General features: G+C 55.0%; 1 protein-coding gene across 2 annotated transcripts in view; it reads right to left on the reverse strand.

Moving 5' to 3' along the window:
* PIEZO1 (piezo type mechanosensitive ion channel component 1) overlaps nucleotides 1-22,355 on the reverse strand; it is a 97,548-nt gene extending 75,193 nt beyond the window's left edge. Inside the window, exon 1 of one of the 2 annotated variants that reach the window (XM_039502737.1) lies at nucleotides 21,850-22,355. In XM_039502737.1, coding sequence (XP_039358671.1) covers nucleotides 21,850-21,913 — 64 coding nt within the window. In that variant the 5' untranslated portion in view covers nucleotides 21,914-22,355. The remainder of the gene's footprint in view (nucleotides 1-21,849) is intronic. The other variant, XM_039502738.1, reaches the window with a different exon arrangement.
* Between the last annotated feature and the right edge of the window lie 2,036 nt (nucleotides 22,356-24,391).

The following is a 24,391-nucleotide window of genomic DNA, read 5'->3' on the forward strand; positions in this document are numbered from 1 at the left end:
CACACAAGGTCCATCCCCACAACACTGCCCCTGCTCTGCTTACAGCACCTGAAGCCATCGCAGTGACTATGTGGCGTCACTTTCCGCTCCGTCTCCATCCTGGCCCCTGCCAGGCTCCCCAGCTGACCTGCGGATAGCGAGTCTGGACTCGTCAGCCCCGTCAGAGTCCATCCCGCCACACGCCTCCTCAGCAAAACCATCCCCAGCGCAGCATGTAACGCTGCTGCTGCAGGAGGCAGGAAAAGCCCAGGCTGCAGTCAGATCCCTGGCCCCTTGCAAGGCAGGTGGCGAGCAGTGTGCGGGTGGGGGCGGGCATCACCTCTGAACTTGTAACCGGAGCAAATCGGCGCTGGAGTCAGAGACGGGGAAGATGGCCATGTCCCCAGTGCTGTGGATTATTAGGTAAATGGGGAATGTTCACATCGAGCTGATTTTAAGTTACCCCAGCAGGGCAGCATTGGAAGCTCCCTCTGGTATGGAGCCAGTTTAGCCAGATCTACAGAAGTACTTTACTTAGGCTCCTATTTCCATTGATTTCACCCTTTTCACCTTTGTTAGGCTCGCAAATATCCCTCAGCCTTGCTGGCTCCTGGCGTGGCTACAAAGGGCAGGGCCTGACTTTTTCCAGTTCACTCTTCTCAGCAAGCTCCGGGGTGCCAATGGTCATTAGTATTTTCCCTCTTGGTATTTCTGACTCATTCACTTGAGCCAATCTAGCCAGAAGGTGCAAATGCACGGAGGGTTTCTGCTGAAGGCTGGCAACCCCTCATGCTCTTTAAGTTTTTATATGTAAAAAGAAAACCTGAAAAGCTTTTCCCCGGCTCGGGTATAGCCCGTGTATTTTTAAAGTTACAAATCTCAGGCCTTGCCTTCAAAGAGCCCTCGAGCAGACGTGGGGGTGCGCAGTGGGATCGGACATCACAAGGGACTTAGATCTGACATGTGAGATCTTAAAACGTTGATTGTTGTGAACATCTGTGAAACACTTGGGAGAAAAATCTCTCTTGGGCGACCCCTTCTAGTTACCGTCTCTGGAAAAGCAGACGCCTCGTTCTCTAGTCCTCCACAGCAAACAGGGAAGAGGCAAGACGGAATGCAGGATTGCTACACTTCTAAAGGTTACAAAACCACCACCCCCAAACAGAGTTTTCCACATACACATAATCACACACGAGACCCTGTGCAGCTCCTCCTTCAATCCTGCATCTGAACGCAAACCGAGCCCTCGATAAATAAGTACATTGTCCAGGTGACAATTCAAAGCAATCACTCCACATTCCAGCCCTGCCCCTTCTCGCTCAGCCGTGGCCAAGGAATACCCAGGCCAAGCTCACTGCACGGGCACAAGGAGAGTGGTGCTCCATGTGAAGGTGCCTGTGTAGAAGGGGTGATTCTCTGCTCCTCCACATCCGGCTGCTACTGCCATGTGCTCTGGCCCTGCCGAGTCAGACCCTCCTCAGAGCTGATGGCCGACAGGCCAGAGGAATTTGGCACAAAACTCATTTCATGTGCAGACATGCTGCTGTGCTAACTGGTACCAAAGGACACTGTCCAGGATTCCTGGACCCACCCCTCTCACAGCTCACTCTTGGAGCCATTCCAGGTACCACAAAGATTACAATTGCCACAGCATTGATTTAGGACTCAGAGTGAGCTCCAAGATGGGGCAATAGCCAAGAGGACAGTGAGAACACTCCCCATTAGGGACATGGGGCTTGGCAGGCTGGATCAGACCAGAGGGCCATCGAGTCCCATACCCTGTCTCTACCAGTAGCTAATACCAGGTGTTTCACAGGCGGTGCAAGAGCCTTTGGGCTACAGTTATGGAATGTCCACCCCAGGGAACTTTCTTCCTGACCCCCATCATTTAGTGGCTAGCTTATGTCCTGAAGCATGAGGGTTTAATTCCCCCTCTCTTTTTTAAAAAAAAAGTTCTATCCCATCCAATGTAATCGCAAGGCTCTGATTATCCTTATAAAGGCTAATCCTCTTTCAAGTCTACCTGCTTCGCTCTGGCCTCAACAATTCCTCGGGTCACTGGTTAATCAGGCCTGGCGTAAAAGGGGCATTTCCCTTTATCAGCTTTAGACCTGCTGCTTGCACAGACTGTCTCCCAGCGCTTAAGAAAGGGTAAAGAGCAGCTTCCGATCAGCTCGCTCTGTGCCAGTCATGACGGCGACCACCTCTGTACTGGCATTTCCTATTCATCTCCTCTCCAAACTCAACAGCAATAGTCCTTTCAGATTTCTCATTCCGAGCCCTCTCCCGAGGCCTCAGGCCAGGATGTATAAGACAGTCTAGAGAGTCTATTAAAAATGTTGAGAGTTAATAAAAAGTCTCTGATCCAACCCTCCCGTGTGTTTTTGTACGGGCCAGAGGAACTCTGTGGGGAAGGAACCTGACAGATTCACCCCGTTGGCCTGTGGCTGGCAGGGCCTTGCCCTTGGGGGGGGGAGGGCAGTAAAGAGGTGCTGTCCAAGCCCCCAGTTGAAGCCACTGGAGTTTGCTGGTGGGTCTTTCTTGCCAGGGGCCCCTCGCCCACCTCACTGGTCTCAACTAATCCCTCAGTCTCACCCCCTACACACACAGCTCCAGAGCGGGGGCGAGGGGGCAGCCATGCCTAGCCAGCGGGGCTTGCCAGAGCCAGGAAGATGCAGGGGAGAGGAGAGAAGCAGCAATTTTTTTACATAGGCTAAAGTTTGCCGAGCTTGAATCCCGCCTCCTCCTCCCTCACCAGGGCTCCGTGCCGGTCGCTTTCTGGGCAGACAGCTGCTCCCGCTGAGCCATGTTCATCTTCCAGATTTGGCCAAAGCGCTGGGTTTTATGGACTTTCCCAAGGAGATGGGTTGATTCATTTTATGCCTCTCTGGAGTACGCTGCTTCCCCCCATCCCCCCCGGCACAGGGCTACTTGGGAAACAGTGAACTGACGTGCTCGTGAAATCCTTTCCAATGCGCTGACGTAGGCAGATAACCACCCCGGAGCCAGCACCTTTCAGAAAGCGGCTGCAGAGCTACTTCCCTTGCACAAACACCATCCATCAGCGGAGGACGGCCGGCAGGCTTCTGGCACAGAGCAGCTCGGCTCTGCCCCCAGCACAGAGCCTGGGGAGCCAACAGCAGCCCTGATGCATCTCAGAGCATCTGTCACCATTGGGGTCACCCAGGGACTCTCCCAGCTTGAAGCACCAGAAGAAGCAGGGCAGCCACCTAGGGACTTTTTACACTCACAAGGAGGTTTATGCCGCAGCTGCATGGCTGGGGCACTGGATGGCTGCTGAGGGAACAGCATCTCCTGTCGAATCAGCTCCCCAGAGGTCTCCCCTCCAGAGGCTGAACTGGCCTGACCCTGCTTAGCTTACAGTGGAGACCGTCCCAGCTGGGGTGGGGTTGGCTGCATGGCAAAAACTATTGAGGGATTCACAGCGCAAGTGGCTCTGACCCAGGCTGTGGTGGATCCTCCCCTCACACCTCAGAGATGCTCAGTGTTTCCATAGGGCCAGTAAAGGCAGCGCCTGCTGGCGCAGGTCTGGGGCCAGGGTTACAGACTCCCTACAAGGGCAGCAGCTTGGCAAGCCGAGCCCCTAGAGATGGGGGACATGGGGGGCCCTTCTCTGGAGCAGCTCTAAGAACTGGGGACAAAGCGCTTGGGGCCAGGGTGGGAGAACCGGTCACAGTGCAGGAGTTAGCAGAGGGTTAATGCGTTACTCAGAGCTGGAGCTGCCAGCCCCAGGAGTTTGTTTCTTTCAAATACTTTTCTGTGAGGAGAGAATAAATCACAACTCGGGAACAGCTCAGCTCTGACTCTGCTGGGTTGTTTAAACGCTGACCTTTAACCCAGCCTTGAAATCTTCCCAGATGAATCTGTGCTGCACATTAGGGTTAGGAGCAGCCCTGCCCACGAGGCTGGGAAGCAAAATCAGAAGAGCTCAGTGCAAGGGACTTGCCCACGGCTACAGGCTGGTGGCAAAGGAAATGAAACCTCACCGTCTCCTTCGCTCAGCCGCTTCACACCCGGTCCAATCGCCAACCACCGCTCGCTGGGTGTGGGGAGGAGACGGCTAGTGCAATGGCAGGCAAACTCAGCAAGACAGAGCCACAAAACAGAGTGAGTGAGTCTTGGCTTGCACGACAGGATTTACTAGCTGTATTACGGGAGAGTTAGAGGCCCTAACGGATACCAGGGCCCTCCATCGAGCCGGGCACAGCACAGACCCCGATCGAGCCCAGGGCCCCTCATTATGCCAGGGGCTGCACACTGGCTGACCAGGCTGCAAGCAAGAGTCGAAGCCAGTGGCTCTCTAGCTTTGCCATTCTGTGGCCCAGCCACTGCACTATCCTCTGGCTCTCAGAACTGTAACTGGCTCCCTACAGAGACCAGACTGTGGCTCTCCGAGTGGTACTGGGTCCCAGCGGGGCAGTGCATAGGCCCAGGTACCCACCACATATAGTCCATCTATGGTGGGAGACTTGGGACCTTCTGTGGGATGAACTGGGTCTGTCTATAGCTTGGCCTTCTCGGGGAAGGGAACCGGAACCCGACACATCCATCACTTCGTGCCATGCTCACCGTGGGCACCAGCCCACTAGAGAACCGGAGTCTCGCTTTACATCTGAGCAGATGCACCTCAGTTGGGCAACCAGCGGCAGCTGGGAGTCTGCAAGTCTGCACCCGAGCCTGGGAAGCAGCAGGAACGGAGGCCTTGGAGGGCTGGGCAGGTCTGTTTAGGATCCCACTGCTCATCCTATGTAGTGCAGGGGCTAGCCAGGGTACCCTATGAATTGTCCACTTCCTTCTGCCAGAGGAGTAAGCCATGGCTGGTAGGTCATCACCCCCCGCTGGTACAGAGAATAGAGAGGGTCACACTCATCTTGGGCACTTCAGGAGAAGAATGATTCACGCTGCTCAGAGAGAAAAACGGCCCAGATTCGAGAACAGACGCGCTGCCTCCTAATGCCCTTCTGTGCACAAGAGGGTGCGCTCAGGAAACAGGCTTCCGCGGGCACGGCGAGCCAGGTGAAGGGCCCAGACTTGCCGGGGTCAGGCTTACAGCCTGGAACGTGATCAGTAAGGCTCCGGAGAGCTTGCCAGAGGGAAGAAGTCAGTGAACAGCTTTGCACAAAGGAAGAGGCGTTCATCTCTCAGCATGCTGTGCATGACCCCAGCATGACTAACAGCAGCTCTCGAGAGGCTCGGAGGAAGCCTAGGGCTGGCGTGACTCATGGCTGAGGAAGAGCTGCCCGGGCTGCCTGGCGATTGGTAAGCAGGCCGCAGGTTAGCCACCCCTTCAGTGACAAGGAGAGAGAGGAGGGTTTTCCCTGGTTTTTCAGGGGACAGATTTCCCCCCCTTGAGCACTGACTGAGCATCGCTTTGCTCTCCGAGTTGTGCCCCTGGTCGCAGCGACACGCGGGGAGGAGAGCGATGCTCAGGGTGAGAAGGGGAGCAGCGTCCGGCCCGCTGAGCGCTCCCTGGCACTTTGTGGGGAGAGCCCCAGGCCCTGACATAAACAGCCTGGGAAGCCTGCGCACCTGGCAGCCCTGTATTTACCAACCTGCTGTGTGCAACCCGGCAGAGGGGCTGGTCCCACAAGGTCCTCACTGCCCCACACGCTTGGGAGGAGCTCCCCATCCGCGTCTCCAAAGCTCCCTCCTCCCCCTCCTCCAAAGCTGCCAGAAAACCATGGCCATGGCTCGGCTGCTGGGGTGCTGAGAGCACAGCCTGTCATGCTGACCAGCACCATTTCCTTGTGCTCCCCCATGGGTCTGCCTGGCTCCAGCTGTTGTCTCATCTGTATATTGTCAGCTCTTTGGGGCAGGAGCAGTTGTATTGTCCGGTCTCTGTACAGCGCCTAACACACTGGGGCCTGGCCCACGGCTGGGGCTCACAGGCAACACGACACTACAAATAATAAATATGAAGATCAAGGAACTCTCAATATCATCTACTGAAACACCAAGGAGGGCAAGGGAAGGGAGTCAGGTGCTCTCAAAGGGATGGGTCCCCTTTCTTTGGAGTGCTCCCCGACGACAGCAACTGACCGAGTCCTTCCAGGGTGATCACTGTTTACACACACCCAAGGGGTAACTAGACTCTCTAGGTCACCTTCAGGAGGGAAGTCGGAGGGATTTTCTCTAGCGCAGTGGGAGTGCAGACAGGTTCTGCCACATGGCAGATTGCAGCATCAAGTCTGGAACAGCACAGGGTCATGCCTGAGAACAAAGTCCCCCTTTCCCATAGTGTAGCGTTTCCACTTTACTCCACAGCACTGGCATACGGATGAGTTATCCCAGGCATATCCAGGAGGTGGACAGGGGCTCTGAGCTAGCGTTCGTTTCAGGTAGCCGGATAAAGTCATGAATATTGAGAGGTTCTCCAGGGATGTTGCACAAACAGTGCTGAAGACATGCCTATGAAAGCTTAGCTTCGCTTGACTGGACACGTCCTCTGCAGGGAAGACGACAGGTCCCAAAAGGAAAAATCCAAGGTGAACTTTAAAATGGGCAGGAGGTGACGAAGCGAAGAGAGGAAGAGACCCAAATATGTCCTCCCCGACTGCGACAGAAAAATCAACGGTTGGGAAGCCAAAGTGGCCAACCAGCCAGCTTAGCGACCCAGAGTAACAGCTGGTGCAGAAAAATTTCAAAGCAAGACATATTGGCCAATGACAGGAGAGGGTATTGCACAAGCAGAGAAAGAAGGACAACGACAATGACAATTTTTGCTTTTCCCCGCTTCCAGAAAAGTCTGCAAGTCAAGACCTGGAGTCTAGAGACATTTTCAGAGCTTCCTAACTTGGTCACCTTCAATACTCAGGACAACAAAGCCCCATAACCCTGGAGAGGAAATATCACCAGTAAAATAACTACTGTACCCCGATGACAAAGCGGTGCGATCTATGGACTTAGGGGCCCCACATCAGCTGTGCCACCAGCGTCCCCTGGCCTTTCTGTGGGAATCAATCACATTTCTGTGAGGCGGGTGCTCAGTCCCACTAGTTTTATTTGGAAGGACTAATCTCTCCACTGAACCCCTTCCCACCCAGTGGGATCTCATGGGTGTAGCCAGGAAGTTGGTAGAGAAACCCACCTCAAGGGCAGAAATCCTGAACTACTGACCCGAGGAGGACAGGTTCTTAGTACGGGTGGCAGGTGCATCCCCTAGAGCAGGAATTCCAGCAAGGAGCTGAAGACAGTCAAGGAACAGCACGTGCCCCACTCCCCTTTCACTGTTGCCAGCTGACAGCAAGCCGTCTCCATAGCGACATACAGGAATTTACTCTTGCCAGGATATGGGGTGTTCGCTAGGTGATGGCCGCAGGGGACCCAATTGATTTGGCTCATCAGCCCCCGAGTAAATCCACAGCCAGACTTGATTTGTTTAGCTTCCACACTAGGAAGAGCGCTGCATTCTGAGTAACGGTGCAGGGCCCACGCCCACCCAGCCCTCGGACCGGGGCACGTAAAGGGAAGCTCCCCCAGGTAAGCCCCGGGATGAAACCCAGCTCCGGCTCACAAGCTACTGGCTGCAGCAGCTAGTGCTGGAAGAAAGGGAGGTTCTGAAGCAAACAGGGGGGACAGATGTTGCGTGAAAGCCCCAGGTCACGGCCCAGAATAGCTGGTCGTGCATTGGCTACAGGGGCTAGGAGCGACTTCCTAGTCAGTGGCTAGCACCTCCACCAAGCTGTGCTGCTCTGGGACCCAGGCTCTCTGGCTGGGTCACTGACAGACAGGGAGGGATTTGGCAGAACAGGGACAAGCCACCTGCTGGTTTGAGGCAGGTGGTTCCTTAATGCAACGTTAAGCAGCTTCCAGGCCTCTTGGCCCAAGTCCATTCAAGTAGCCAGCGAGCCTCAGAGCCCCTGGAAAAGCAGCCGGTTCTCCGTGCTGGGAAGGCTGCTGAGTGCTACGCTTGCACACAGTCCCTGTGGTGTCGCACACCCGGAGCACAGCCTATTGAACCCAGAGCGTCCCCCTCGTGGGATCGGCCTGAGCCCAACGCCGCCTTTGGCAGCTGTGAATCTCCGCAGTGGCTGTTTCACTGGAAATAGCAACTGAAGAGGTTTCAGGAGCACTTGATGCTAAGTAACCGGCCTCATTAATTGCTGCTGCACTCACGGGGACCCGCTGGCGCTCTGCAGTAATTAACACTGCGCTATTTAATCCATGGCACGCAGCGCTATTTGTACACGCCCACAATGGGGGGCAGCGACGGAGGGCGCCACAGCCCCGGTTAAGAGGACAGGAACAAGGGGCATAGCCAAGAGACGCCCCGGTAATGGGATGCTTTGAGCATTTAACCCTCCAATGTCCCCCTCACAGCCATAGATGAGCGAGATTATCCAGTGAACTGCTCCTACAACCCCCATTAGAGTCACTCCCCGGCTCCCCCGTTCCTCGCCCCAGTGCCCCATTTAGAGCATCCCTGATTCCCACACCCGAGCCGCAGCCCCTGGCGGGAGGGCAGCAAAGCTGGGTGAGATGGACGCAGACAGTGGGCAGCTGCCCGGGTTCTCCCACGGCATGGCAGTGACATGAAGCCGCCCCCCAGCTCCTCAGCCGGGATGGCGGGGGGGGGGGCAGTTCCCAACAGCTAGAAGGTGCAGGCAAACGTCCCACAATGTTACTTCACCCCCGGGCCTCGCATTCATCCCAAACAAGCCACAGAGATTCATCGAGCCAGCCCTGCGGCCCAAGGCTGAGGCTGAGACACGTGTGACCACAGGCTGCAGAGGCGTCGCTCTTCCTGCACTTGGGGGGTCATTTTCACACCATGGAAGACAGGACAGATGTGTGTCTCCACACCTTACGCAGTGAACTGAACGACAAGATCACATCACGGCAATCTCAGGGCCCATGAGAATGGGCAGCTGTGACTCAAACAGCTGGAAGGCTGCGTGCTGTCTCTGGAGGACACCAGCCTTGGTGGGGAAGGGGGGTGGCATGTTAATTAGAGCTGGGGACTGGGAGACAGGACTCCAGGGCTCTACTTCTGGTTCTGCCACTGCCGCACCATGAGACCTTGGGTGAGTCACTTAACCCTTCCGTGCCTCCATTACCCCATTTCACAGAGGGGGACGCGACCTACGAGAACATCTTAGACATTGCTAAAGCACCTATTACCGCCCCCCTCCCCGCTACCATGACGATAAGAGGATGTAAAGTGCTTGGAGATCCCCGGATAAAAGGAGTTTGTCCTTCTCAAAGTGCTATTCCTCCGGGCGTTCCAGGTCACCTTAGTATTCCAGCTCCAGGGCTTCCCTTCCCCGTGCTAGTGGGACCAGGCTTAGGAACCCTTTGGCTCTGGCACCAGAGAAGACTCCCTAAGCCCACTGCTCCCCCCCAGTAAATCACAGGGAAATCAATCCTGACTGCATTTCTGTCCCACCTGAGCTGCCCGCCCCACCACGCTCTCCAGCGCCCCGGGGTGCGCACACCCATGCTGCCTCGCACTTGGCGCTCAGATGAAAAACCCACTTCCCCACTAATTCAGAGGCCAGACAGATCGCTCTGTGCTGCCAGGGACGTATCGAACATGCTCCCAGCCAGCCAGATTCCTAGCAAATCAGTCAAGATTTCCTGTTACTGGAAGAGGCGATCAGAAATGCCATTTCACCCACTACATCCTGTTTCTATGGAAAATGAATCCAACTCCTAACTGCGCCGTGAGATGCAGACATCTGCTAATGATCCCTGGGGCCTCTGCTGGCAGGGGAGCTGCGGTCGGGGTCACCAAACTCCAAGGGGGTGGCCATTTGGATCCAGGCATCCCAAGCAGGCTGTCTGGGGAGAGGCTGGGCAGTGCCATGGATTGCTTCTCGGAAGGGGCAGCTCCCACCCCAGGGCACTATTGAGGCAGCCCCACGGGTCTGGATGCCACCTTTGGGTGAAGGGTGGGGGGGGTGCAGAGGGTATTAGAGGAGTAGCCCAGCTCTCCTGCAGGGGCACAAGATATGGCCCACATGGGAGCCAGCTTCTTTGCTCTGCTATAAATAGATCTTAATGGGGAGGTGGCAGAAAGACCCCGCCCGGCCCTGCCAAGCAGAGCTGCAGGGTTCTATTACTGGCTGCCGCTTCCGCCAGGCAGGACCATACACCACAAACCCAGCAGGGCCGCTGGGCTGGGAGGGGCAGATGGCTCAGCCCAGGTTTCACTTCCCAGTGGAGGAGGCCGGACAAGCCCCTGGCCTGGACTCCACTGCTCTCGGCCCACGGGAAGCCTGTGCCCACCCTCGGCTCAGCAGTGGCACAAAGGGGACGTCTAGGCAGCAGGAGCCAGCGTGAGAGGCAGGCTCTGGGCACAGCCAGACACCCAGAAGGAGAGCAGGCCACTGGTGCTCTCAGACAGCAGGGAAGGGGGAGCTTGGCTATTCCAGATGGATACGTGGCCCCGGCTCCATCCTGCACCACCAGCCCTTCCGGTTAGGGCGGGAACCAGCCCCTGCAGCAATGGGGAGGGAGCGCCAGTCGCATGGCGGGGTACAGGAGAGAGCTGTGAGCAACGCACCGTCTGGCGCTCAGGACTGGCTGGCACAGCCGCCCCTAGGAATCACTTGCATTTCCATAGCCCGTCACCCAAGGATCCCAAAGCTGTCTGCAGACGTTAAGGGTCATGACCCCCCCCAGCAGCAGTTCCTAAATCCTGTGCTCCCATCACTAGGCCACACAGCCCCCGTGCATTCAATGGGGCGGGGGAGGGCACTGGAGCATGCCCCAGCCCTCAGCTCATCGGGATGCAGAGCCAGGCTGTGTGGACATTGTGCCAGCCCAAAGATGCTGAAAGGGACAGAGAAATCTCAGTGTCCCAACGGCCTGGCCAGTGTGCGCCCAACACACCTTTAGGCTGCAGCCCCGGCAGAATCAAGTAAAACAATGTGGGAAGAGACTCTGCTTTACCCCAAAGATGGCAGGCATTCCCACAGCTCCTTCCCCAGCCTCCAGCACCATCGCTGGCTTGCCAGCCCGATCCAGAGCCAACCGACAGCACCAGCCACCCCGATTTCTCATCCCCTGGCTGCTCTGCTGTGCCCCGGTGGTCTCCCTCTCCTACTTCCCCACCATGTCCCCCCCTGCCCCACAGCCCTGCCCATTGGAAGGCCCCTCTGCACAGTGTGTGGCTGACCCCTGTGGAGTTTGGGGAGGGTGGTTTATGTACCAGTGCAGCCCACAAGCACCTCACGAACAGCCTGCAGTCACCCGGCTCCACAGGTCCAGAACAGAGCTGCTGGGATGCTGGGAAAGAGATGCAAAGCCCTCCTCCATCAGCCAGTCCAGGAGCTGGGGGTTCCCAGGCAGCAAGGGGTTTGGACAAGCCCCTGCCCCCAAACCAACCAGCAGAAGGGACCCCGCTGGCCCTGCGATGGGCTGCAGGGAGAAGTGACTTAGGAGCGAGCTGGGTCCCAGGCAGGGCACAGCACTGGGGGCTCAGAGGTTTCCCCTCTTAAGAGATGGGCTGTTAAATTCTGCACTAGCTGAGCCTGCTGGGTGCCTTTAGGGCTCGCCCAAGGAGCACGCTTGGCTAGGAAGTCTGGGCTTGCCGGGGCCAGACATGGGGATGCCAACAGCCTGCGCTAAGGGCGAATGATCCCCCGTCAGAGGGGAGATGGTGCTGCTCCGACCTGGGGGGCTGGAATCTGCCTGCAAACGTCAATCTTCATAGGCAGGCCGGGAACGCAGTGGGACCGGTGTGTGGTACAGGGCAGCTGCCCTCTCAGTCCCTGCTGTGCCCACCCAGCTACCGGGCTGAGCAGGGCTGAGGGCAGAGGAACCCTGAGAATGCAGCTTCCCGGTGAAAGGGCTGAAGCAGCTGCTGGCCTGGGTGGGAACCCGCAACTCTTTGTAACAGGCCCTGCAATCCCAAAACAGCCCCGTTGAGCCCAGTGGAGCAGAGCTCTGCTGGGTAGGTGTGGGGCCCCGCTGGGCTGCACAGTCCCATACCACCTCAGAGAAGTACCTGCACCCTGGGGTTTCAGCGGCTGAGACCCTGGAAGGACTGGCCAGGAAAGTGTTCCAGGCGCTGGATCTCTCGCCTCTTGCACCTCGGCATTTCTGCCCTGGGCTGGCAGGACCAGATTCACTCACATTGGCCAGCTCAACATTCGCAGAGATTTATGGGAGTCCCGTTGCCCTTCGCATAAGCTTCCCAGCCCAGAAGCTAGCCCCCTCCTGAGCTGAGAGAAGCCTAGCATCACCTGCACTCTCCCCTCACAGAGCCCAAAGGCACAAAGAATCAAGAGAGGCCTGGGCTGAAGACAGGAGCGGAAACCAAGAACTCGGTTCTAATCCCAGCGCTGACACCAACCCCGCTGCGGCCTGGGGGCAAGTCACTCTCTCTGCTTCAGCTCCCCGAGCCCAGTTCCCAGGGGGTGTCATTAACGCAGCGTGCTGAGCAACGGTAACTCAGTTACTTATCTGCAAGTCTCACTCCAACGGCAGATCTCAAGGGGGGAATCTTACACTGGCCAAGAATAGTGGGGCTGCAGTCCCCAGGCACGCTGCCCTTGGAGAGGTAAGGCCCATGCTAGATACCAAGCTACCCGATTCCTGCTTTCGGCCGACTGCCCAGTTCTGTCTCCCCCAACGGCTACATTCCCTGAGCTGCCATCATATTTTCCATTCGCTGTCCAGGTCTCAGCAGTTTACGCCACTGCAGTGAAGTTAAACACCCGTTGTTTAAACAAACCCACCCCCACCCCCTAGCCCAGCACACGCCACCGTGTAAACTCGCAAGCTGAACACAGCGCAGCTGCCCTCCCCGGGTCAAACTTCCACAGTCAGCAGCATGGACCGTTTGGGGAAAAACGGTGTAAATTAATCAGTGGACCAGCCCCCACCTCTCCCTCCCAACAGAGCCAGGATACAGCCAGGTGAGGGCATACAGAGGCCCACGGTCTAAGGTGGATCTCTAACACCCGGATGGCATTGCCGAGGGCTCAGGCAGAGAGCCGTGCAGGGGGCCCAACGTGTGCAGAGCCAGTTCACTGACAATACCAACTGGCCCACAAGCGATCACAACGGCAGCCCTCGGACGCGTGCAGCGTTTTAGCTCGCTGTGTCCGACGGGAGCAGAGTGCTAAGCAGTCCTAGAGCCACTCAATCACCCAGAGCACAGGCACCGCAGCGGGGCTGAGCGGCTCCTGCTCTCCCGGTGCCCCCCAACGCCCCGGATCGGCCAGTGCTGCAGCCAAAGGAAGAGGAGACTGGCCCACACGGCATGGCAGCCGGGTGCACTTACATTCCACCGCTGGGAATTTGTTTACACAGCAACATTTTCACAAGGCTGATCATGGGCAGGTTTGTACGGCAGCTGCCAAACAATGCGCCTGGCAGGGAGGGACCGGGGGGGGGACGGACAGGACAGGAGGGGCTAGGAAGAGATGGGAGGGGAGCAAAGTGAAACCAAAAACTAGACGGGCAGGACTGAAGCCAGGGGTGGGGGGATGTGGCACAGAGATAGGGCTTGTGAGAAGGCGGGGCAGGGGGCAGGGCCGAGGTCCTACAGCTGCGCTCATGCACATGCCCTTAAGCAAGGCCCACAGGGGAGAAACTTGTGCTGGTTTAGGACCCTGCACAGAGGACATATTTGTACATGCACATATGCTACACACACACACACACACACACAGACACACCACCACACACCATGCAGACTGGCACCACCCCCACCCCCCGCAGACTGGCACCACACACACACACACACACACACACACAGACTGGCACCACACACACACGCACACACCCCCGCAGACTGGCACCACACACACACACACACACACACCACCGCACACCATGCTGACTGGCACCACACACACACACCACCACACACCATGCAGACTGGCACTACACACACACACACCCCGCAGACTGGCACCACACACACACACCACCGCACACCATGCAGACTGGCACTACACACACACACCACCGCACACCGTGCAGACTGGCACTACACACACACACACCACCGCACACCGTGCAGACTGGCACTACACACACACCCGCAGACTGGCACTACACACACACACACACCCCCGCACCCCACCCCGCAGACTGGCACTTTGTTACAAGCACCAGTTATTTTTTTATTTGAGGCCCTGCCCATAGAAAGCAGACACTGAGGCCGTTTTACTTCTCTTCTAGTTAAAATAAGAGCCCAACCACAGGAGGTGCCTGGCTGTGCAGCCCACTCTCCCGGACAAGCAGCAGCTCGGGGAGAGTGGAGCCGCTGGCTGGAGCCTGCTTCGTGGAGTGTTTATTTCAGGAAGAAAAAAAATAAAAGCTAAAATAGGGAGGCTGGTAAACAGCAGACAGCACCTGGGCTTGTCCAGGAGAGAAACCCCTAAAAATACCCCCTATAATTACATCATTAACAGGTGGGATCAAGGGGACTCCTGTATTACACAGAACACTTGAGAGAGGCTGAAACCCAGGGAAATGAGGCATTTCGAGAGCAGGTCACATTGGAGCGGGGTCCTTATCCCACCCTTAGCGCTGTTCTGGTGTGGACAGAGGGCAGTCGAGGAGCAGTTTCTGTGCCAGTTCCTCACAGTCAGGAGTCTGCTCGGATCCAAGCTGTGCAGTTCGATTTCCATCATTTTAAAGTCATTATGTTAAACAAAACTCTAGTAACAGACAAGGAACCTCCACCAGCAAACACATGCTGAAGCTACAGCCTCGTCTACACAGAGCTTTAACACACGTCACGCTGATCACCACACGTCCCTCTTCCCTGTTGTGGGCATGAGATTGCAGGCCGAGATCGGGTCCGAGTGCACACGCCTGCCCCAGCCACAGGCCCCAGCCATGTCGAGCCTTGCCCTGGGATCTGTGTGCCCGCACAGGGGCTTCCATTCACAATTACTGCCTATGACCAAGAGCAGAACGTCTGGCACAATGGAGACAGCTGGGCGGGACCAGTGAGGAAATAGCTCTGAGGAAGCAGCCCCCTATGTAGCACTGTAACCGTGCCAGGTGTTTCCCACATACAAACTCCCTGCCCTAAGCTGCTTATAAGAGGAACAGTCTACAGGCAAAGGGGCAGGAAGAGGAAGGAGCCGAGGCTAGTGGGCGAGGCAAGGTTAGGATGGGCTACTGGACACGGCGCTCTTGAGGAACAGTACTGAGGTTATGGAGCTGGACCAGGGCCTGGAGCCAAGCCAAGCACTCTGGGCTGCCAGTGAGATGCCCGCCCCTCTCCGCAGGTGGTGCTTCCAGAGAGGGGCTGCAGGAGTAGCTGAAGTGAGGTGGGCGAGGAAGAGGACAAGATTTGGGAAGGCTGTTGGCAGCAGAGACAATAGTGAAAAGAGACTGAAGGGGAACAGAGGCTGGCAGCAATGGCAGAGATGGGGATGGGACCAGGGTAGACACATGATCAGGGCCAGTGTCCTGGAGAACCTGGGAAGAGACAACACGGGGCTTATGGTTCACATGCACCCCGAAAGGGAGGCAGGAAAGTGACACTGCAGGCAGGGGAGAGGATTCAGCCAGGATCCTCTGGATGGACTGGAGAGGGGAGTATCCAAGACCTGAGAGGTGATGATACAGGGGTCAAGACAGGAGAAGACTAGGGCAGGAAAAGCAGCTGGGATGGGGAGGGAAGGTTCCGTTTTAGAGATGTTGTATAGAAAGAAGCTGCAGGACCTCGGTTACGTTCTGGATTTTGGAAGGGAGTAAGGAGATCTGGTTTTATCGATGGTTCTTCCACTGACTCACTGTGTGAATCTGGATAAGTGAGGGCCCCTCTCTGTGCCTCAGTTTCCCCATCCAGAGAATGCAGTTCTGCCCAAGCTCACAGCGCTATTGCGGGGTTTATCGGTGGTGTTTGCGAAGTGCTCAGGCACAGTGGTGTTCAGTACCACAGACGTGCCTAACAGCCTTTTTCAGAAGGAAATAACTTGGCAGGCGTTTCACAATATTCTTCCCCACATCATACTGGGAGCTGGTCACCTAAACGTTCCATTTTGAAAAAAACAGTTTTGAGCACACTCAAGAGTCTTATATTTGATCTCCTAGAGCTAAAAAGGACAGTGGCTACTTCCCAGTGTAAAGAAACAACTACAGAACCTAATATGCAGGGGGAAGTTAAGCAATTTTAATAGGATTTCAAAGAACACAGTTTTGGGGCTTTAAATATTTGCCTGCAGTGCTGTGAAAGCAAATGCTGCCAGCACTACGCCAGGGCAGACGGTGAAACTGACAAGGCTCGTGTCGCTGTCAAACCTGACTGAACAGAGAACAAGTTCTTTCAGTCTAAATAATCTCAGCTGTTGTTCAACTCCAGAGGCAAGCAGAGGAAGTCTCTTGTAGAACGAGATTATATCCATTGTGAACACACATATAACCAGCCAAAACCTCAACTGGTGAAAATGACGACAGTAGGCCTCACCGAAGTCAACAGTGCTACACCAATTTACATCAGGTGAGGATCTGCCCCTGTATATTTTATAACCGTGTGTCTCCCCAAGATGCCCAAACCAACATGAAGCGAATTTGGGAAACAAATCCTTGCTTCCAACCTGAAACGCTCCACATCAACTTCTTGCGGCTGTGGTTAACACCCAAAAAAGTGGGTTTGTAACAGACACATAGACACACTCTCGTAGTGGTGTTTACAGGCAGAGTTATAATTATCTTCTCACATCCTGCACACTAGTGAGTCACTGCTAGTCACTGCTTGAGAGACACACACATACTAGAACAAATAGGAAGTCAGCAACTTTTAAAAACGCCTCTGCCACCAAAAAAAAAAAAAAAAGGGTCAACTAAAGAGATAGTCAGATTTTCTCTAACCGCCAAGAAAGCCCACTTTGCCACCTGAATCCCTGTAAATCACATCCTGACCTGCTGTGATCCCAAATGCAGCCTGACAGCTCATGGCAATCAGTTTCAGTTTATTAACTGGAGGAGGTGGCACTGCTGCTGGCAAAAGTAGTCAAGCAATTTTGACCTACTGGAGAAGAGTCACACTATAGCTTTTCACAGCTGCAGATTTTCCCCTCAACCGCTCTCCTTTTTCCTCCAAGCAGCAGTTTGCCACAGAATTTGGGTTGGAAAGCCACACGCTACCTTCCCCCCCCCCGCCCCACAGCCTCCCAGTTTCTAACTAGAATCTAAAGATGTCTCTGGCTGTGGTTCATCACCCTGGGGAAATGGCAAAAGCCCCATAGCCTGAGACTTTTTCAAAATTTGGCCAGACAAAACACAAGGAAGTTGTTGAGGACAATCCTTCATTTGCAGAGCAATGGGCTGGATGACCCAACAGGGCTTTTCATTAGTGTCTATTTAAAGGTAAACTGACAGTCCACTGTCAACTAACTTACTTCACAGAGCAGCACAGCTTGAAAGAGTTGATTCTGTTTTTTAAGTCTCAGGACACTGGTATTTTCCAGACTACTAGCCAAACGGCTGCTCAGGCTGGTGGTGCATCTGCCTCCAAAGAACAACATTGCTTAAAACACTGCGAGCAGCTTTGTATTATTGATTTGACCTCTGAAAACCAGCTGCTACAGCCAAGGTGGGTTTTCCCCAAGCATAAAGATTACCCAGAATGGATTAGGGGGAAAAGCCAAAATTAGTCAAAACTGCACCCTGCAGGCTATTAGCACAGCTCCTGGAAACTCAGCAGAGATTTTCTAACAGCTGCCTGCATCACCATACATCAGTCAGTCCCTCTCTCACAAGTTTCTGGAAATTAGATTGCAAAAGTAAACTCTGGAGTAACAGAAACAGCTCAGGGATGAGCAGAAGTTTGCTTTTTAAATATTTCTGAAATACTGGCTGGCCTGATGCATGCAGAGACTTCAGACAGAGGCCAGGGAGGAAGAGTAAGAAGTTAGATTTCTAAGAAAAAGAAACTTTGGTAGCCAAGTGACGCAGCAGACTCCAGCATCACAACTTCTTCCTACTTCACATACTCATGCCTTGGTAGGTCTCACTAGGTTTTATCATTCTGAATAATAACTCTTGCAAAAATTACACTCACTTCAAAAAACCAACCAACACCTGTTACTACCACCTGATATGATTAAAACCACCTCTGTCTTAGGGTTTTGTACTGCCACTCACCAGTACAGTATCTATTGGGTTTCCGGGAAACGGGGCGGGCGAAGCCTGCCCCATGCTAAGGGATCCCCCCCCCAGCCTAAGGGGAGGTTCCACAGGGCCTCAGAAACCCACTAATTGCGGGGGACAACTAATAAAAGAACAGGGACAGGAGTGCGGTCAAAGGGTCATAAGAAGGGAGCCTGAACGGGGACACCAAGCAGAGAACCCCAGACAGCGCCCACTGCTCCTCGAAGGCGTCAAGGGAGCCAGCGGATGTAACTGGGTGCCTTCCATGTAGGCCAGATTGACAACACATGAAGACCATTAGGGACTTCATTATCTCTGGAGTTATGCCGGGAGAAGGGGCAGGAGGTTCTGCTGAGGAGTGGCTGATGTGGAATAGATCATTCTGCTTGTGGTAGAAAAGCTTTATCAAAGAGGAAGGATTTGCAGCATTTCCACGAGTGCTCAGTTGCTTGATTCTAATCGCAGGAAGTTCCTTCTCCAGCTGGGTCACCCTCCTCTGAGGGCAGCGTGGCGCTGGGTCTTGCACCACTGTGCTTTGCGATGCTGACATTCTACCACACATGCTGCTTGTTTGTTCTGAGACACTTCCACACCTCAGACAGTGCCATCCGATGGGTCACTGGATTGGGAGTTAAAAACCTGGAATAAAACACCTAGTATTTACACCAGCAGCTCTCAGAACACTTCACCGACAAGCATCCCAGTCCCCACTCAATAGATAAGGAATCGGAGGCCCTGAGGCCGAGTTCTCACAGTAGTTCCCTGGCAGACTCGGCAGCCAGGTCTGACTCCCAGTCCTGTACTCCATCCACTGGACACAGCAGACTCCTGTTTCAAACCTAAACCTCTTGACAAGGTCCTGTTAACAGGCGTGGCCCCACTCACCTAGCTGCAGGCAAGCCAAGTAAAGAGAAGGTCTGGTAGCAGCTGGCTTGCACTGATTCGATACATTTTCCTGCTGCCTGGGGAAAATTTGTAAGAGCTACTTCCCCAGCAGCACTATGCAAAGTTGCTTGTTTTTCTACCCCCTAAGCCTGTGTCTTGGGACAACAGAACGTAAGAACATAAGAACAGCCATACTGGGTCAGACCAATGGTTCATCTAGCCCAGTATCCGGTCTTCCAACACTGGCCAGAACCAGATGCTTCAGAGGGAGTGAAGAGAACAGGTCAATTATTGAGTGATCCATCCCGTCATCCAGTCCCACCATCTGGCAGTCAGAGTCTTTGGGACACCCAGAGCATGGGGTTGTGTCCCTGATCATCTTGGTTACCGGCCATTGCTGGACCTGTCCTCCATGAACTTATTTGATTCTTTTTTGAACCCAGTTACATTTCTGGCCTTCACAACATCCCCTGGCAACGAGTTCCACAGGTGCCTAAGAGCAGAAAGTCAGGTTCACCCAGGACATGAACACAAAGGATCCTGGAAAGTATGACACCTGATTTTATCCCACTCTATACATTCAGGACTTTGATGCAAGTTTGTTCTTCAAACATGCTGTTCAGGGTAGGAACCGTGGTTTCTTACATGTCTCCAATGTGCCATGCACATCAGTGGTAATAGACAAGCCAGTCACTCTTCAAAAAGATGACATACTATTGCAGGGGTAGGCAACCTCTGGCACACGTGCCAAAGGCGGCACGCAAGCTGATTTTCAGTGGCACTCACACTGCCCGGGTCCTGGCCACTGGTCCAGGGAACTCTGCATTTTAATTTAATTTTAAATGAAGCTTCTTAAACATTTTAAAAACCTTATTTACTTTACATACAACAATGGTTTAGTTATATATTATAGACTTATAGAAAGAGACCTTCTAAGAACGTTAAAATGTATGACTGGCACACAAAACCTTAAAGAATGAATGAAGACTCGGCACAGCACTTCTGAAAAGGTTGCCGACCCCTGTACTATGTAACAGGTTTCAGAGGGGTAGCCGTGTATCAGCAAAAAGAAAAAGAACAAGGAGTACTAGTGGCACCTTAGAGACTAACACATTTATTTGGGCATAAGCTTTCATGGGCTAGAACCCACTTCATCAGATGCATGGAGCGGAAAATACAGTAGGAAGATCTATATAACAATGCATGAGAAGATGGGAGTTGCCTTACCAAGCGGGGGGGTCAAGATTCAGTTAAAGTGGGCTATTATCAACAGGAGGAAAAACCACTTTTGTAGTGGTAATCAGGGTGGCCCATTTCAACCAGTTGACAAAAAGGTGTGAGTAACAGTAAGAGGAAATTATTGTATTTGCATGCCACTGGTTGCCATAGTACCTAGGTGCCCAGTAGGCAGCTTTAGAGAGACCATGCATAGGAATATAAATCCACACAGACTAGCCAGCACTGCCATGTGGAGACCCATGTTCCATCCTCTATGCCAGTGGCTCTCAACTTTTCCAAACTACTGTACCCCTTTGAGGAATCAGATTTTGTCTTGTGCACCCCACGTTTCACCTCACTTAACAACTACTTGCTTATAAAATCAGACGTAAAAATACAAAAAGGCCATAGAACAGTAGAAGCAGCAAAGAATCCTGTGGCACCTTATAGACTAACAGACGTTTTGGAGCATGAGCTTTCGTGGGTGAATGCCCACTTCGTCGGATGCAAGACATAGAACAGTGTTACTGAAAACCAGCTTACTTTTACCATATAATTATAAAAGAAATCAATTGGAATATAAATATTGCACTCACATTTCAGTGTATAGTATATAGAGCAGTATAAACAAGTCATTGTCTGTGTGACATTTTAGTTTGTACCGACATCGCTAGTGCTTTTTATGTAGCCTGTTGTAAAACTAGGCAAATATCTAGACAAGCTGCTGTATCTGCTGGAAGACCTCTCCCTACCCCCGTTGGGAACATGTACCCTGGTTGCGAACCACTGATCTGTGCTAACCTCTCACCCATGGGAGAGCCTTGGGTCACTAAACAAGGGCCCTTCAGGCTAAGACAGGAACATGGTTGGGTTCCTGCCCCGTCCCCTCCAACTAGAAGGGGGGGGATGGGACAGGGGGGTCTTTTCTTAAGGCCACATCGGGGGAGGGAGGGGGGAAGACTGTTGAAATGAGGAGGGAAGCCAGAGAGGTGGTGCCCCATATAGGTGGGTGGTGCCCCCTCTGGGCAGGGACATTGCTGCTGGGGATGTACCTAGAGTCAACATGAAGCAATTCAGGAACTGGTGGGTGGGGAAAAGAAAAGGGGAGACCGAGCTGTGGTTTTTATACTGAGTGACCCCCCCACTCCCTTCCCCCCTTGGGTCAGCCTCGCCCCGTTTCTCTCCTGCTCGCCAGTTCACTCCCTGGACCTGCCCGCGCTGCTCCCAGCGGCCCAGCCATGCAGCACACGTGCGGAGTGACTGGACAGGTCGAGTTCCCACGGGACTCCCCCCCAGCCCGCTCGCCCACGCGTGCAGGTGAGTCACGGCGAGCTCCCCACGCGGGACCGCCCACCCGCAGCGAGGAATGTGCAACTCTCCGCTCTGCAAAGGGACGGGAAGCAAAAGAGCCCGGAGCCGACACAAAGTTTCTCCAGGCGCCCGCTGGGCTCCAGGCGATGCCTCCCAGCGCGACATACACGCGGGGGCTGGACGGCTACACCCCGACATCCCACCCCAGCCCCCGCGCGGCGAGCAGCCCGGTCCCGGCCGCAGGGGGCTCGGACTGTGCCTAGGCTCCGAGCCCGCACAGGGAACTCCCGACCCACTCGGCCTCGCCTGGACCCCAGCGGGCGCCCCCTCCCCGGCTCTGACAAACGGGGGGGGCAGTTCCTTACTCACCGGCCAGGAGCGAGAGCGGCAGCAGCAGCCAGTACAGCGCCGCACACAGCGCCCGCAGCTCCATCCCGCCGCGCGGTTTCAGGGTCCGAGGCGCCCAGACTCCCCGTCGGCGCCCGCGGTCAGGCCGAGCCCAGGGGCCGCCCGCGGCGCATGGCGCTGGGCGAGCCCCGGCTGGCTCCGCGCGCAACCATCCCCCGGTGCCGGGCAGCTCCCGCGGGGAAAGTCTCGGCCCGGGCGCGGCTGCCCCGCTCCTGCGGGCCGATCAGCGGGGCCCGCTCCGAGCCCGGGGGGCGGAACGACGCGGCATCGCGGAGCCCCCTTCCTGCCCCGCGCAGGCTCGTGTGTAACCCGAGCAGCCCGGCCCGCCGCGCCAGTGGAAAGTCTGATGCGGGGGAAGGAAGAAGGTGGATTTATCGAGGGGCAGAGCTCGGCGGGCTGGGCCCGGCGCTCCCACGGGTCTTTATAGGCGCGGTCTCCTCCCTGCCCAGCCCCGGGCCGCTTCCCTTCAGCCCCCATGGGCTGGGCAGGGCCGCCTGGGAGCGGCGGGCTCTCGGCTCCCTGGGTGCACCCACCCCAGCACACACCCGGCCTGCCCAGGGGGAGGCGCTGCGCGGGCAGGGGCTCCCCTGTCCTGGCGGGGAGGGCTCCTGGGGAAGCTACAGCTGCCCCCGCCCCCCGCCCGGCTTCTGCTCCTAATGCCCACGGGTCTGGCTCGGGGGGGGGGCCGGATCCTGACCCCGTCCCCGCAGCACGTGTGCAAGCTGCGGCCACAAGGCGCCGTGCGTCCAACTTGCGCTTTGCTGGGGCGCCCCTGGCCTGCGCCAGCGGGTCCCACTCCCTGCCCGTCCCCGGGCAGCCGCCGCGCTCAGCCGGGGAGGCAGCACCACCTAGCGCCGGGAGCACCCAGCACCCACCCTGCGGCGTCCTGCCCGCCTTGGGTGGCCCCTGCCCTGTCGGAAAGGGGACGGGGCTGTGCCAGGAGCGTGCGCGCACGCTGCTGCCTTTCGGGCTGCCCTGCGCAAGGAGGAGACTGCGGCCTGGGTGGCTCAGTTAGTGGAGGGGGAGCGTTGGGAGACCTCGTTTATCCGTGAAGGGGGATCGGATCATAGCCTTGGTCCCTGCTGCCGTTTAGAAAAGGAGAAACCGAGCTGAGAGGTGCCTTGTGCAAATTAACAGCGAATCCTCTCCCCCCGCCCGCCAAACAGAGCCATATGCCAGGAACCTTAGCCAGAGCTCACCTGCCTTCCACCCTTTCCACCACAACTTCCACCAGCACCCGTCCATCAAACTCACCCTCCCACACCACCACCAACTCCCTGGGCACCATGATCAGCTTCAGCAATGGAGCCCTAGAGACAACTGATCAGCACACCAACCTTTGCAGATCCAGGAACCACTCCAGTCTCCAGCCAACCCCTCAGATACCATAGAATATGCTCCCAGGAGAAAGTCCAAGATACACAACTTAACATGCTTAAAACCGCCTTCGCCAAACAGGGACACTTCACCAGAGATGTAGATTGGGCCACCCAAATACATCAAAAGAACCTGCTTCAATGCGGGGGGGAGGGGGAGAGAAGCACCTTTGGCTGCATCTCCCTAGTTGTCACCTACCACACCACAGTGGAACCCATAAGGGGGCATTATTAAACAATTATAACCCATAACTCAATGGAGACCACATCCTGAAAGAAATATTTCCCATGCCCCCTCTTCTGGCCTTCAAACAAACCCTACCCACTCTAAGCTCATCATCAAAAGCAAGATCCACACATACCAGGGCTCACCAACTCAGTGCCCTACCAGACCCTGCCAGCCCACCAGGGCAGTATTGTAGATGAAGTGCAAACCAAGGTGTGATTATTGCTAGTTGAAAACTTATTTGTGGACAGGGTTTTCAGGACCTGGCGAGAAGCAGGGATAAGCCTTGGGGACCAATTCCAGTATTGTATCCAACTTATAATAGATGCAAAACCTGCAGACATATCTCCTCTGCTACAGTGATCAACCCCCTCCCCCCCAACATACCTTTTTAGATCCATGGGTCCTAGACATGCCGATCACAACATGCGGTGTACCTCCTCCTGTGCACTAAATGTCCCAATAGCAACTATGTGGGTGAAACCAGACAGTCACTATGCACTCGATTGAACTCACACCGGAAAATGATAAAAGACAAAAACACCCTATCACCTGTGGGCAAACCCTTTTTACAGACGGATCACTCCATATCTGACCTCTCAGTTCTCATCCTCAAAGGAAACCTGCACACACATCTTCAAAAGAGGAGCCTGGGAGTAAAAACTCTGCTAGATAGCAAAAATCATGGGCTTAATAAAGACACTGGATTTATGGCTCATTACAACAATCTGCAACCTGCTAACCCCCCGCCCCTTTTTTGTTTTGTTTTTTAATTTCCCCTATGACTGCAGGGGTGTTAATGAGCCATTTCACTTTGAATGGTCCCTTTAAAAATGTATTAACTTATGCTACCCAATCTGTTCCACCTTGTATTTAGCTGTGATGCTCTGAGTACCTTTGG

This window comes from Mauremys reevesii, linkage group 16, assembly GCF_016161935.1.
Source record: "Mauremys reevesii isolate NIE-2019 linkage group 16, ASM1616193v1, whole genome shotgun sequence".
NCBI classification, from domain to species: domain Eukaryota; kingdom Metazoa; phylum Chordata; order Testudines; family Geoemydidae; genus Mauremys; species Mauremys reevesii.